At 44.8% G+C, this 15,720-nt stretch overlaps 1 protein-coding gene across 1 annotated transcript in view; it reads right to left on the bottom strand.

Annotated features, from left to right (window-relative positions):
* Ppp2ca (protein phosphatase 2 catalytic subunit alpha) overlaps positions 1-14,554 on the bottom strand; it is a 28,391-nt gene extending 13,837 nt beyond the window's left edge. The window contains exon 1 of the mRNA XM_052757899.1: positions 14,220-14,554. Within this exon, the coding sequence (XP_052613859.1) occupies positions 14,220-14,321 (102 nt within the window). The 5' untranslated portion in view covers positions 14,322-14,554. The remainder of the gene's footprint in view (positions 1-14,219) is intronic.
* Positions 14,555-15,720: the final 1,166 nt, after the last annotated feature.

A 15,720-nucleotide genomic window follows, 5' to 3' on the forward strand; every position in this document is an offset into this window, starting at 1 on the left:
CTTTAAATATTTCACAATATTGCCCACAGAAATGAACAGCTTTCATTTGCATTTTAAAACTACATTCTCCAGCACCTACTTTTCTAACAATGCCTCTCTTGGTTCTTAATGCAAAGACACAGACCTGATTCCTAACTACAGTCAAAGGTGGTGGACACATGAGAACACAGCAATGTGTCTCCTAGGATTTGCTCCTCTACACCCAGTAATACATTCCATTATTCCCAGGAGCAGATACTACACATGAACTTACTCATATTGTCCAGTAAATTGCATATTTCAATATTGGCACTATCAAAATGAAAATGAAAAGTATGAAGTGAAAATTTTTAACTTCTAAATCTGGGGACATTAGGCCAGCAAGATGGCTCAGTAGATAAAGGTGCTTGCCACCAACACCAACTATCTGAGTTTGATCTCTGGACTCCACATGATGGAAGGAAAAAACAATTCCAACAAGTTGTCCTGACTTCCACCTACATACCCAAACCCAATACATTTACATTTTTTTTTTTTTTTTTTTTTTTTTTTTTTTTTTTTTTTTTTTTTGGTTTTTCAAGATAGGGTTTCTCTGTGTAGCTTTGCGCCTTTCCTGGTACTCGCTTTGGAGACCAGGCTGGCCTCGAACTCACAGAGATCCGCCTGCCTCTGCCTCCCGAGTGCTGGGATTAAAGGCGTGCGCCACCACCGCCCGGCCCCGGCAATTTTTTTAATAAGCAAACCTGACAAAGCTAATCTGCTTTCTCTTTCTGCCCTACTGACCAAATTTCACAAAACAGTAATGATTTAATATGGGAAAAAGTTTTATGTATCAGATGCAATATTAAAAATGTTTTAACAGGGGCTGTAGGGCTGGCTCAGCAGGAAAGGCACTTTGCTACCAAGCCTGATGGTGAGTTCCATATCTGCACCTCATATGGTGGAAGGAGAATCTTGTCCTCTGACCAGTACACACACACACACACACACACACACACACACACACACACACACACACACACACACACACGGGCAAAATGTTTTCATAATATAAGGCTTTTTGAAAAAGGATTTTTATTTGTGTATTATTATGTGTTTGTATGCCATATAGTATGGGTATCCAGAGAAGCCAGAAGAGGGCATCAAATCTCCTGGAATTGGAGGTATAGGTGGCTGTGAGCCACTAGACATAGATGCTGGGAGCCAAATCAGGTCCTTTGGAAGAGCACCAAGTGCTCTTAATCGGTGAGCCATCTCTCAGTCCCAGTTACATACAAACAACAAAAATGCAAACTTACAAAGAACTGGTTTCTTTTATGTATTTTTTTTATTTTTGTCTCAAGTTTATCAACACTAAGAGAATGACTACAGAAAAGTAAATTCTTTGAAATGCCAAGATAATAAAGACTACAGATATGTGTTGAAGATTATTGTGCAACCAGGAAAACTGGGAGAGACATGTAAGAAGGCCAGCCTGGAGAGTCGACATGCCCTTCTAATTTTTACTGTTATTTATTCATTCATTCATTTAATGTATGAGTGCTCGTCTACATGTACCCCTTTATGCCAGGAGAGGGCATCAGATTCCACTAGAGATGGTTGTAAGCCACCATGTTGTTGCTGGGGATTTAACTCAGGACCTCTGGAGGAGCAGCCAGTGCTCTTAACTGCTGAGCCATCTCTCCAGCTCCTTGTTATTTATTTTTAAGTCAAGGTCTTGTTATGTATGAATACCAGGCTGGCCTCCAACTCAAGAGACCCTTCTGCCTTTGCCCAGTGCTGGGATTAAAAGCAAGCACTACCATGCCCAGCCTCTATGGCCTTTAATGGCACCCTCCAGAGACATAGGCCTTCATCAATCTGTTTTCAAAGGGGGACTACTACCACTCTTTAATATGGTAGAGCTTTCCAAAGTAATTTGATTCATGTTAGAACATTGGAGTGTTTAAAATAATCATTTTCAGGCTGGCATTTTTACTCTTGTAGGCAAAGCAAAAGAAAATATTTAAAAAGTTATTATATTTATTTAGTGAAGCAGAGGGAAGCCACACCTGTGAGCCATGGTTTCTCTTCCCATCACGTGGGGCCTGGGGAATCAAGCTCAGGCAGGCAGACTTGACAGTTGACATCTTTCCCTCTGAGCCATCTTGCGGATCCACTTTTTGCTTCCACCAAAGCATTTTCCCAAGGCTGGGTGTGGTGGTGCAGAACTTTAATCCCAGCTCTGGGGAAGGGGAGTCAGATGCCAGAGCTATATAATAGAGACCTTGTCTCCAAAACCAAAAACACACAGCCAGCCTTCAAATTTCTCAGCTGACGAAACACAAAAAATTAAAGTCTTGCTGGCTGTGGCGACACATGTCTTTAATCCCAGCACTTGGGAGGCAGGGGAGATGGATCTGAGTTCGAGGCCGGCCTGGTCTACAGAGTTCCAGGACTACACAGAGAAACCCTGTCTCAAAAAACAAAAACAAAACAAATAAAAGAATTAGTTATAGGGCTGAAGAGATGGCTCAGAGGTTAAGAGCACTGGCTCCTCTTCCAGAGGACCTGGGTTCAACTCCCAGCACCCACGTGGCAGTTCACAACTGTCTATAATCTCTGTTCCAGGGGATTCGACACCCGCACACAGACATATATGTAGGTAAACATCAAAGTACATAAAATACAAATAAATTATTTTTAAAAAAGAATTAGTTATAGCATAGATTGGAACAATCAAATCTGATAGAAACGTCCTAAAATAAGGTTAAAACTAGAAACAGGCTATTTATTAAACAAGACCTTATGGTCAGGAAATGTGGAAGTTAAAATGCAATCCAAACAACGTAGAAATTCTGGAAAGGATGTCATCTTTGGGGGTCTTTATCTTGCTACCAACAACATTCTTTCAGAATGTTTGGACTCAGGTATCTCACAACTTCACTGTCAGCCTGCTTGCTCTAAGTGACCTAGAGACTAGACCTTCTTTCTTTTGGTTTTTCGAGACAAGGTTTCACTAGGCTGTCCTGGAACTCAGAGATCCACCTGCCTCTGCCTCCTTAGTGCTGGGATAAAAGGTGTGTGTCATCACGCTTAAATAAGATGAAATGAAAGTAGGCTTATGTAAATTAAACTTTGTAACTCATCCATGGCAGAATTGTTCAAGGAAGATAATTATAGGAAAAAAATCAAGCCAGGCAGTGGTGGCACACACCTTTAATCCTAGCACTCAGGAGGGAGAGGCAGGTGGGAAGGAAGGGAGGGAGGAAGAAAAAAAAAATCCAAATCACTTATCATTTCCTTGAGGGGTAAACAGTGGTTCTCAACCATCTTCCTAATGCTGAGATCCTTTAACACAATTTCTCATGTTGTGACCCCTCCAACCACAAAAATCATTTCATTGCTACTTTGTAACCATAATTTTGCTACTGTTAATCAACTGTAATATAAATATCTGATGAGACCCCCCCCAAAGGCGTTGACTCACAGGTTGAGAACCATTGACTAGAAGATCCCAACTGTGTCAAAATCCTTGTATGCACTTACGTATCAAGCTATTTATCAAACGACACAGAAATCACACAAGTTATTCCTGCCACCTCTAAAGCCAATCCATGGCTTTGAAAACTAAAAAGGCAGTGCTGAGACATCCATGACCATGCCTGTCATTCACCTTCCCCTACCTTCCAGCAGTCCAAGAAACCACAGTTCAGCCAGGCAGATCTCTGTGAGTTTGAGGCCAGCCTGGTCTACAAAGCGAAACCACAGTTCAGCCAGGCAGATCTCTGTGAGTTTGAGGCCAGCCTGGTCTACAAAGCGAGATCCAAGACAGGCACCAAAACTACACAGAAAAACCCTGTCTTGAGGAAAAAAAAAAAAAGAAGCCACAGTTCTATAGGCAGTCAAACACTGTCAGAATACTCCCACAGAAGAAGTAAGCTTGTCCAGTAGACCATCATCAAGCTCTCCTTAACCAAGAATCAGCCAAGACAGAAGACAACACACTTGTACTAACTGTGGATGTCAAGGCCCAAATAAACAAGCACCAGATCCAAAAGACTCCCAAGGAAGCAAACCCCACATAGCCTCCTGACCATGATATGATACTCAGGTGTTTATACTGGGATCATCTCAGTTGGCTAAGTTTAAACAGACATTGTTCTTCCCACCATTAAAAAAGAAAGAAAGAGGGCAGTGGTGGCACACGCCTGGTCTACAGAGCAAGATCCAGGAAAGGCGCAAAGCTACACAGAGAAACTGTCTCAAACAAAACAAAACAAAACAAAACAACCAAAACAAACAAACAAACAAAAAACAAAACAAAACAAAACACTTGTTGGGGGTTGGGGATTTAGCTCAGTGGTAGAGTGCTTGCCTAGCAAGCGCAAGGCCCTGGGTTTGGTCCTCAGCTCCAGAAAAAAAAAAAAAAAGAAAGAAAAAGAAGACAGAAGCTCTATATGGTTGCAAATGCCTGGCATTTTGGAAACAGAGGCAGGAGGATGGGGAGTTAAAGGCTGTCCTTGGCTACTAATTTACTTAAACCCATGAGACATTGTTCCAAAAAGTTCAAGTCCTGGACAACATACTAAGATGGTTTCAAGCCAGGCCTTTAATCCTAGCAGTTGGGAGGAAGAGGCAGGTGGATCTGAATTCCAGGACAGCCAGGACTACACACAGAAACGCTGTCTCAAAAAACAAAAAGCAAAACAAGACGCAAGCAAGCAAGCAAGCAAACAAACAAACAAAAAACCTGTCTCAGAAACAAAAAAACCAACCATTGAATCACATAGCAGGAATCATGATACTTCAGTGTGCCAAAACAAAACAAACCCCTTGTTTCCAATACTGGCTCAGTCATCTAATGCTCATTGTTTGTTCTATTTAAATAAATCATGATGAAAGTAGAAACCTTCTTTCCTTCTAAGTCAAGGGTTCTGCCCCATCCCTTGACTTTGTTTTTGGAGACAGGAACCCCCTGACTCAAACACAGGGCTTCCCTAACAGTGCATGCAGACCTTCACTTCATTATATGATCCAGGCTGGCCTATAACTTAGCCTCACATAGCTCAGATGCCCCTCCTCCTTTTCTTAAGACTAAGTATTTATATAACCCTGAGGTGGGGAGAGCCTCTAACTTAAAGACCCTTAAAGCCTACCATGTTAGAATTAGAGATACATTTTTTTAAAGTTTTTGTTTTGTTTTTTACAATTAAAAAAATTTTATGTGCATTTTCTGTTTTTTGCCTTCATGCACATCTGGAACTGGAGTTATAGACAGTTATAGTTGCCATGTGGATGTCAGGAATTGAACCTAGGTCCTCTGGAACAGCAGCCAGTGCTCTTAACTGCTGAGCCATCATCTCTCCAGCTCCTAGAGGCACTTTCTTAAAGGTGGATATTTATAGTGTTTTTCTTTAAAACAATAATATACTCCTGGGAGGGTGTGGGGGAAACATGCCTGTAAATCCAGCACTCAGGAGGCCAACACAGCAAGATCCTGAACTGTAGGACAGTCTGGGCCATACAGTGAGACCACCTTCTAATGCCCCCATACAATAAATAAAAATAAAAAAATTAAAAGGTGCTCCAAGCAATTCCTATAATAGACCAAAAGTAGACTCTTAAGGGCTTTACTAAGGAAAATGTGATGCAGCTCACTGGATATTAATGATGTTTTACTACAGAAATAATTCTGTGTTTCACAAATTCTGCCCTGAGTAGTCTCTAGAAGGAGACACTAGCCATCAATCATTTTATGTTGGTTTTCATTTTTCTTTTTTTGGTTTTTCGAGGCAGGGTTTCTCTGTGTAGCCTTGGCTGTCCTGTTACTTGCTCTGTAGACCAGGCTGGCCTCAAAGGCATGCACCACCATTTTGCCCTGCTAAAACTTTGCTATTAATTAGAGAAGGGGGCAAAAAAAATCAAACTAAATCTGAGCAGAGATATGCCATCTAGACAAAGTTCAGCAGTGAAGGCCTAATAAGGACTGGCCAACTGAATCCAAAGCAGAAGCACAGACCTCAACAGCACAACCAACTCTGCAGGGTCTGTGGACTCAACTCCACAACTGTGCAGGTGAACGATGGATGGGGCAGTCTAGAACTGAAGTCTGAAGCCTTCTGCTCTGTCCCAACACAAGTGTTAGAATTATCATCTGTGAGATAAACAGTAACCTGGAAAAAAAAAAGTACTTAAATGTCATCTATACTAAAATTGACTGAAACAGGAGGGAGAGGGAATGGAGGAGCAACCAACCAGCTGGTCATGCAGTTACAAATTACCCAGGACTCAGAAACATGCCCTCTCTGTGTTCATCCGTTCCAATACACAACCCCAATTTATAAATATGTAAAAGCACTGTACTGTGAAGAAATGAAGCAGTTAATCGCAGGCTGTTCAAGTCACCTCTCATTCCCAAACTGGCAGCTAGAGAGTCTCCCCCCCCCAACTTCTTATTAAGCCTACCCTACTCCTATGAAGAAAGCAAGCTATTTAAAATACTGACACCACCAACAAAATATTTCCCCTCCTAAAGCCAGTCCAACTCAGTTACAACTCAGGAATGAGAGAGCTTTTCCAAAGATGAAAAAAAATTTTTTTATTTTTAAAGAAAAAAAAAAAAGGAAATAAAAGAAATAGTCACAGTAGGAGCAAAGTGCTGTCCCTTTAGTGCCCTTAGAAGACTCAACTCAAAATTCATGTTTATTTTCTACACACTAAAAAGGATACTTCATAGCTAACTATGACAACAACTTACAATGAAAAAGGGAAAATGCTGGTTACCACAGACTGAACACAGAAATGAATCTGTCCCATTCATTCCTACAGGGTGGCAACAAATAAAGCCTCTTTCTGTGACTGGGCTTTGTCATGACAGGCAGGTGCTGGATGGCTGAACTACATCCCTAGCTTGCTCTTCATTTATTTTCAGACAGGCTCTCAAAACTAAGTGGTTGCTTTTGAACATGAAATCCTCCTGCCTCAACCTCTGAATAGCTGAGACTCTCTGCACTACCAGGTCTGGTTTCCAGGCTCATCATTCTTGATACTACATGAGATTCATCTTTATAGGCAGTATTTGAAGACAGAATTCTGGGCCCCTGGCAGGGGACAGGGGGGACAGAGGAATCCAGATGTGAGCATAACCGTGGTCTCTCAATTCAGTTATAAAACCCAAGCTGCAGCACATCCTATGCTGCTAACGCATGGAGCAAACCCTCACAGGTGTGTGTGGGATTCGGAGATGAAAAGAACTTCATTTTGAGTGCCAATTGCAACAGAGGCCATCTTACAATTTAGTCTCTCCTCATGAGATTTATATTATGCGACAAAAAATGGCCTACAGTTTTCATCTTACCAATCTTATTTATTTATTCATTCATTCATTTATTCGGGACAGGGTTTCTCTGTGTAGCTTCAGAGCCTTTCCTGGAACTTACTCTGTAGCCCAGGCTGGCCTCGAACTCACAGAGATCCGCCTGCCTCTGCCTCCCCAAGTGCTGGGGTTAAAGGCGTGCACCACCACCGCCCAGCTTCATTTTACCAATCTTATTTGAGGGACAAATGAAGTTAGCCAAATGCAAATGGAATAATTACTGTTTCCAAGAGAGGTGGGACAACACTATCTGATGAATGGAGCTTTGCAGCAAAGGGAACACAATGCTCAGTTCACAGAATCACTGAGCCCACAATTCAGGCTGGCCCAATCTACATACACCTTCACTATTAACACGTCAACAAGGGCCTGGAAGCAAGATGGGAAAACTGGGATTAGAAGTCATGATCCACACAACTTTTCTCCAGCCTCCCTCACCAGCCTCTTTACCTTTCTGAGCCTTGGCTTTATAACTACAACTAACAGCGACCACACCAAAGTATAATGAAAACATTCTAACATGCCTCTCCCACCTGTTCGTTCTTAATACTTTAACTAGTGCTATGGAGACAGCCAAACAGCCTTTTAAATTAAACCCAGAAATATATTACTTCATCTAAGACTTTAATCTTGGGGACTAGAGATGGCTCAGCGGTTTAGAGCACTTGTTGCTCTTGCAAAGGACCTGGGTTTGAGTCCCAGAACCCACTTAATGGCTTACAACTAGCCATAATTCTGACCTCCAGGAGCACCAGGTATGCACATGGTGCACATACATATACACAGGCAAAACACCCAACATAAATCTTAAAGAAAAAGGAAAGACTGCAATATTGGTTAAAAAATTCAGCCTATCGCCGGGCAGTGGTGGCGCACGCCTTTAATCCCAGCACTCGGGAGGCAGAGCCAGGCGGATCTCTGTGAGTTCGAGGCCAGCCTGGACTACCAAGTGAGTTCCAGGAAAAGGCGCAAAGCTACACAGAGAAACCCTGTCTCGAAAAAACCAAATTCAGCCTATCAAATAAATTAGGAAAGAAGCAGTTTCCTTTTCCCATACGCATGTAGCAAATGTTAAACTAAATGACACCATAACAACTATTTCATTTATAATGTTTGCAAAGAAATGGATAACTGCATGACTAGATCAAGAACTCCTTTGGGGGAAAAAACTAAGAACATTTATTCTTTATGTATTTGGAAGGCCTGAAAGTACAAAGCCAAACTGGCATCCAACTCAAGATACATATAATAAAAGACCATTTTATTGTATTAGTCCAAAAGCAAACTGATACTTTATTTATTTGAGTCAGGATGATCTCTCAAACATAGCTCTGAGTTGGGTGGTGGTGGTGCAAGCCTTTAATCTCAGCACTTGAGGCAGAGGAGGCAGATCTCTGTGAGTTCAAGGCCAGCCTGGTCTACAGAGTGAGATCCAGGACAGGCACCAAAACTACACAGAGATACCATGTGTTGTGTGTGTGTGTGTGTGTGCGTGTGTGTGTATGGACCAGAAAAACATAGTTCTGGCTATTCTCAAACTCAAGAGATCCACTTGCCTGTTTCCTAGTGCTGGGACTAAAGGTGTGGGCCACTACGGGCTTATTATTTTCGAGGCAGGGTCTCACTATATATATAGTCTTGGCTGACTTCAAAGTCACCTGCCTCTGCCTCTTGGCCATCCTTTGGCATTGGCTTCCAGAGGGGATTACAGGCATGCATGACCACATTCAGCAAGGTGATAGTATTTACTTTTTTCAATCTGTTGATGGAACTGTGTCTAAGATGAAACTGCACATGCTCACCCCAAACATAGCAAGGTATGGACTTGTACACACAGTAAGCTTAGCTTGGGTAGGAACCGGAAGCCCATCTTTCTTTTTAATGAGTCAGCAACACAAAAACCATGCTCACCACCGTTATGATACATATTTGTAGCAGCAACACTGCTATTGTGGACAAGGTACCAGAACAGTTTTCAAGCTGTTCAATCAGAGTGAGCACTAGGGTTTACTTCTTCCTTTACACAAGGGAGGACTATCATCCCTTCTTATAATGAGAGCATCAGTAGTTATTTTTGATGGGCAGTAGTTCTTTAACAAGCACTATTAGACTGATGGAAAATTTAGCTTATTATTTTCACATTTTCCAGGAAAGCTGTACACGGTGGCACATGTATCTGTAATATATGCCTACAATTCCAACACTTGGGAGAATGAAGCAGGAAGATGGTGAGTCTGAGGTTGGCCTTAGGCACACAAACACAGCTGTCTCAAAATAAAATAAGACAATAAACGAACAAATAATATTTAGAGGGCAAATACACCAAAAACAAACATAGTTTTTACCTAAAGACAGAATTGGAAATAAAACATTATCTGTTCTGTCTTACTAGGACTTGTACAAGGTATACCAAGGCCTGCATCTCCCAGCCTAAAACATCTTAATATTGTTTAAAAGGTGTACACAGTTACTAAAGTTGTAATACAATTAAGAACCAAAGAGGTTAGTTAACAACATTCATCAAAAGAATCTATTTCAAGGAAACTTTAAAATAAATTCATTAACTATTATTTTCATTTACTTTTAAAGGTAACCCCACCCCCCACCCCAGTAATTCTGGCTGGCCTCTGCTGGGATTAAAGGCACGCACCAATCAAGTTTTTTTTTTGTTGCTGTTTTTTCGTTTGTCAAGACAGGGTTTCTCTGCATAACAGCCCTGGTAACAGCCCTGGCTGTCGTGGAACTCCCAGAGATCCCTCCTGAGGTGCCGGGATTAAAGGCCTGTGCCACCACCACCAGGCTCAAGAATTATTTGTTGGGGGAGTTCCTGCAGAGCTGCAGCTGGTTTGATTCTGAAGCATTAGCACCTAGCTTTAATCTGCCTTTTGTGATTGCTACCTTCTGTCTCCGGGTATGCTGTGAGATGGTCTGTATGTCAAATGTGTTGCTGATTGGTCAATGAATAAATCACTGATTGGCAGTGGCCAGGCAGGAAGTATAGGCGGGACTAACAGAGAAGAGAATTGAGAGAACAGGAAGCTGGGTGGGGGAGACACTGCCAGCCGCCATCAGGACAAGGAAGATGTAAAGTACCGGTAAGCCACAAGCCACGTGGCAAGGTATAGATTAATAGAAATGGATCAATTTAAGCTGTAAGAACAGTTAGCAAGAAGCCTGCCACGGCCATACAGTTTGAAACCAATATAAGTGTCTGCGTTTACTTGATCGGGTCTGAGTGGCTGTGGGACTGGCAGGTGAGAGAGATTTGTCCTGACTGTGGGCCAGGCAGGAAAACTCTAGCAACACGGGTACCTCCTTCTATGTGTCTTGTCCAAGAGTTTTCTAAAGGTGCAAAGCCTATGCAAACTTGGTTGAGGAACAACCCGGAAAACGCAGGCATTCCTTAACTGAGAATCTGCATTTGGCATTGTCCCTTTGGGGAGCTTAGATAAGAGGTATTGGGATACAGAAATTAACTCGCTAAAGGTGTAAATTGGAGAATAAAAAAGCCCTTTGCTAAGACTGAAGAGTCAGTCTGGAGAGACTGATCCCCCGGCAGCTGGAAAAGGCTGTGTGCTCTGGGTCTTCTTTCCACAAACTTGCGTGAACCTACATTTATACAACAACAACAGCTATTATTATTATTATTTTTGGTCTTTTCGAGACAGGGTTTCTGTGTAGCCTTTGCTGTCCTTGAACTTGTTCTGTAGACCCTCTCCCAAGTGCTGGGATTACAGGGACACACCACCACGCCTGGTTTGGAGAGAGGTTGGTTGGGTCCCAGTCCCAGTCCATCACAGCAGTGAAGTCACAGTGGCAGGAGCCTGAGGAAGGTCTCAAACCATAATCAGAAACACAGAGCAATGAATGCATGCTCACACTTTTAAAATTACATTTATTTGTGTGTACAGGTCAGAGGACATCTTGAAGAGTAAGTTGTTTCTACCACGTAGGTCCTAAGGGGTCAAACTCAGGTCATTGAGGACCTCAACCATAGAGAGCCTCCTCTATGCTTACACAATTGAGGACCCCCCCCCCTGCAATCTAGGGAATGGTGCCACCTGTAGTGGGTGTGTCTTCCCATCTCAACATAAAAAAAGGCACTCTTAAAACATGCTCACAGGTCAACCTAATTTAGACAATTCCTGAAACTCCCTTTCCTGGTGACTCTAGAGCAGCAGTTCTCAACTTGTGGGTCATGACTCTTCCACAGGGATTATACACATATCAGACATCCTGCATATCAGACATGTACATTATGATTTATAACACCAGCAAACAGTTATGAAGTAGCAACAAAAATAATCTTATGGTTGGGGTCACCACAACATGAGGAACTGCATTTAAGGGTTGTAGCATTAGGAAGGTTGAGAACCAATGATTGGAACAGGTCATGTTGACAATACCATTCTAGTCTTCCCAACTAGATTAAATGTTTCTTGAGAGGGCTGGAGAGATGGCTCAGAGGTTAGGAGCACTGGCTGCTCTTCCAAAGGCCGGGAGTCCAATTCCCAGCAACCACATGGTGGCTCAACTATCTATAATGAGATCTGGTGCCCTCTTCTGGCCTGCAGACATACATGCAGGGAGAACACTATACATAATAAATCTTTTTAAAAAATTTCTTGAGAACTTATTCTTCACTGTCTTCTGATTCCCTTCATAACAGCATGCCATCTTGGATACTCAGAAACACAAGTGCTAGTTTAGGACACAATCCTATCAGATTAGAGGTGACCTCAGAACACAGTTTAACTATTCTATAGTAAATGGTCATCTGAAAACCAGTTACAGTCAGTTAGGAAACGAAAAGTAGTGATGTCTCGTCTAACAGCCCAATGAGTGGTCTTACTCTTTCCATACAGATGACCAGCCATCTAGCTGACTAAAAATGTTCACAGTCAGCACCTAGAAACTAAGGCCTGGCAATATATATTAAGTTTGTTTTGTTTTTTGAGTATAGTAAGTAGTTCTTAAAAAGCTTATTCCTCCTAGCCAGGCAGTGGTGGTGCCTGCCTTTAATCCCAACACTGGGAGGCAGAGGCAGGCTGATCTCCATGAGTTCAAGACCAGCCTGGTCTCAAGTTCAGATAGGTAGGGCTACACAAATAAACCCTGTCTCAAAAAACAAACAAACAAAACTTACTTTTAAATTTTAAAAACAGCAACCTCATTTGATGTGAGATCAAAATACTGGAGATTCAAGTGGGGTGTGGTGTAGCACACAAATGTAATCCCAGCACTTGGGAAGATGAGATGTAGGGACTGCCACAAGTTCAAAGGTACCCTGCTACAGAACCAGTACCAGGGCAGCCAAGGATACCTGGAAGGGCAGGAAACCTTGTTGAGATAAATAAATGCACACTCCAATTGTTTTCAGCAGTTTCTGAAAAACTGTGTCGTCAGAAAATATTCATCAAACACAAAAACCTCCTTTTTACACTAAACCACAAAGGAGTGAGCATACAGTGCTCCGAAAATTCTTCCCAACAAATTACTAACATAATCCTTAATTTTGCACTAAAATTAATTTTTGTTTGTTTGTTTTGTTCAGGTTTCTTTTTTGTTTGTTTGTTTTGTTTTTCAAGACAGGGTTTCTCTGTGTAGTTTTGGTGCCTGTCCTGATTCTCACTCTGTAGACCAGGCTGGCCTTCAACTCACAGAGACCCGCCTGCCTCTGCCTCCTGAGTGCTGGGATCAAAGGCGTTGCGCCACCACAGTTCGGCAAAATTAATTATTAAAATTAACTGTGAAAAGCGAATCCAAAATGGAGTGGAGATGAACACTCTATATTAGAAAATTGCATTAATAACACTTCAAAAAATACAACACAACCAAAAGCTTAACCTGTTCTCCCAATTCTTGGGGAAAACCAATGGAACGAGATAATCTGAGATACAAATCGTAGTTATCACTTTGCTGAGTAGACCCAGCACCATGTCTGAAATACAGAAAGAGGTCAACTCGGGTGATTACTAACACTACTTGTAGCCACAAAAATACAGAGGCAACTCGGGTGATTACTAACACTACTTGTAGCCCCAAAAATACAATCAAGAAACTTTTTCAACCAAGAAAGGACACAAAATTTGACTCTCTTCCAGTTTGTGTTGCTCATTCTAAACATAAATGGCACCATGCCAAAGTACGTTACACAGAGAAGGATTTCACACTACCCAATTTGAGTCAGCATATACATCATAAATTAAAATGACACTGGATTTCCAATCCCAAAGCTCTTCGTGTAGTATGACTCACCAAATCCTCCATTTCTTCCAACTAAGAAAACTTTATACTCCTCCCTTGAAACCCACTATGACCTTCGTAGAAATTGGGTTAGTGACTTTTTTCAGAATCGTTAAACGCATTTTAAACGGGGCTCCGAGGAAGACAGCTTATGAAAGCCAACACGAACGCGATGTGACCTTTCCACAGGCGCTGGGGTCTGGCCTAAAAGCCCGCCTGTGGGGGACCCTGTGCGCAGCGCCGGCTCCAAGAAGCAAGCCCGGGTGCAAGCGCAATGCCTTTTCTCCACAACGCTGCAGCTCCGGGTCCCGTTCTTGGGCCCAAAGCAGAGCCAGTCCCCGGCCGGACCACGCAGGGTCCCGGCCGCCCTGCTCCCCAGCGTCGGGCCGGGCCGGGCGGCTGGGAAGCCCGGAGTCCGGCGCGCGGCGCCATCTTAGGCCGCGGCGGCGGCGCCATCCAATCAGCGCACGGGAGGCGGGGGGCGCCGGGTCGCTCGCGAGTCGCCGCGGGCAGCGCCGGGCGCCGGTGTACGAGGTTCGAGGGGCCCGGCCTCCGTGCCGCCATGTTGCACCGTCCCCGCGGCCTCCTGATCGGAGGGCCCGGGCAGCGGCCGCACCTGGGGCCGAGAATAGCTCACCTTCTCGCAGAGGCTCTTGACCTGGGACTCGGAGAGCTGCTTGCACTCGTTCAGCTGCTCGATCCACTGGTCCAGCTCCTTGGTGAACAACTTCTCGTCCATGATGACGCCCGCCCGAACCGGCTGCCGCTCCGCGCTGCTCCCGCGCCGCCGCCCGCACCCGGGCCACACGCACACGCCGCCGCCGCTCCCCGGGGTGCTTCCTGCGGCCCCTGGCGGCTGCTAGGCGCTGGCGCCGGCCCGCTGGCTCGCTCCGCGGTGCTGGGCCGCCGGCCGCTGTGCCTCCTCCTCCGCTCGCCCTAGCTCGGGACTCGGCTTTCTGTAATGGCGGCCGCCCGGCGTGGTGACGTCACGCCGGCGTCGGGGGGCCGCGGGGAGGGCGTCGGAGCGGGGCCCGGACCCAAAGCGGCGCACCGTGGGGCCCAGGCGCAGGCGCAGCGGAGCTGGATGCCGAAGGAAGTGCCTTCGATTTCGGGGCGTGGTCCTCCCGCGGGGAGGGCGGCGGGGGAAGGGAAGAACGGAGTTGGAGCAAGCGCAGTGCTCCTCGAAGCGGCGAACCCGGTTAATCCCGGAGCTCTAGGCTCCGAAAGACGCCTGCGCGGACTCCGCGCATGAGCAGTCCCGGTAGGCGAGGGCCGGCTATCCGTGACCTGGTCTCTCTGGAAGGCTGCCGGATGACACCTCTCAGATGTGGTCTTGGGCCTGGCAGCCTGATCACTGAAACAACAGTCACAACACTAAGGCGCGTAGTCCGGCAGCCCTGGGAACCGCATGAGAGTCCCACATCTTTGAGGACAAGAACTGACGCCTAGTGGCAGGCTGCCTGGAGTGACCTTCCCCACCTCTGGGCGTTGCAGGCTGCTGTAATTAGGTCGTTCGTGGGTGGAGGAAGGTGTACCTGCTTGAGGTGTGTCACTCGCTCAGCTGACATCCCCAGCAGACACCTGTCCCAGCGCGATGGCGAGGCCGAGGCCAGGCCATCGATCCTGGCCTCGTCCCGAGCCTAGCTTCCTCTCCTGGGGCCTTTGCTCCGGTGTGCACTTTTCTCCAAGTCCCGCGCCCCCTGGAAATGATCCTGGCCTACTTTCTAGAGGACAAGCCGGTAGAACGTGAACATATCGGTCTTGGCTGTGTTCTGGTGCTGGGAGAAGGAGCTACAGGAAAGGAAGCTGATACTCAAGGATCGGCCCTTGACCTGGTTATTGAATCTCTTTGGGGTTTGCGAAACGTTTTCACATTGTACTGTCCCTGCACTTACAGAGATACTTGGCTCCACAGAGCGCCAACTATTTACCAGATCCCATGCCTAGAGGATAGAGGGGTCATGCAGACAAACAAGGGCTGCTGCCCTAGGGGAGCTTGAGTTTTCCCAACAGTACCAGCGAAAATGGATGGAATGGACACAAGTTATACACTGCTCTCCCCAGAGCTTGAGAGATACAGAAGTCAAAGGATGGTTTACCATGAAGGGGAAGGCAAGAGCTGATCTTCTAAGCTCTAC

The sequence above is a fragment of the Peromyscus californicus genome, unplaced genomic scaffold (genome assembly GCF_007827085.1).
Source record: "Peromyscus californicus insignis strain IS unplaced genomic scaffold, ASM782708v3 Scaffold_3__1_contigs__length_106647218, whole genome shotgun sequence".
Lineage (NCBI taxonomy): Eukaryota > Metazoa > Chordata > Mammalia > Rodentia > Cricetidae > Peromyscus > Peromyscus californicus.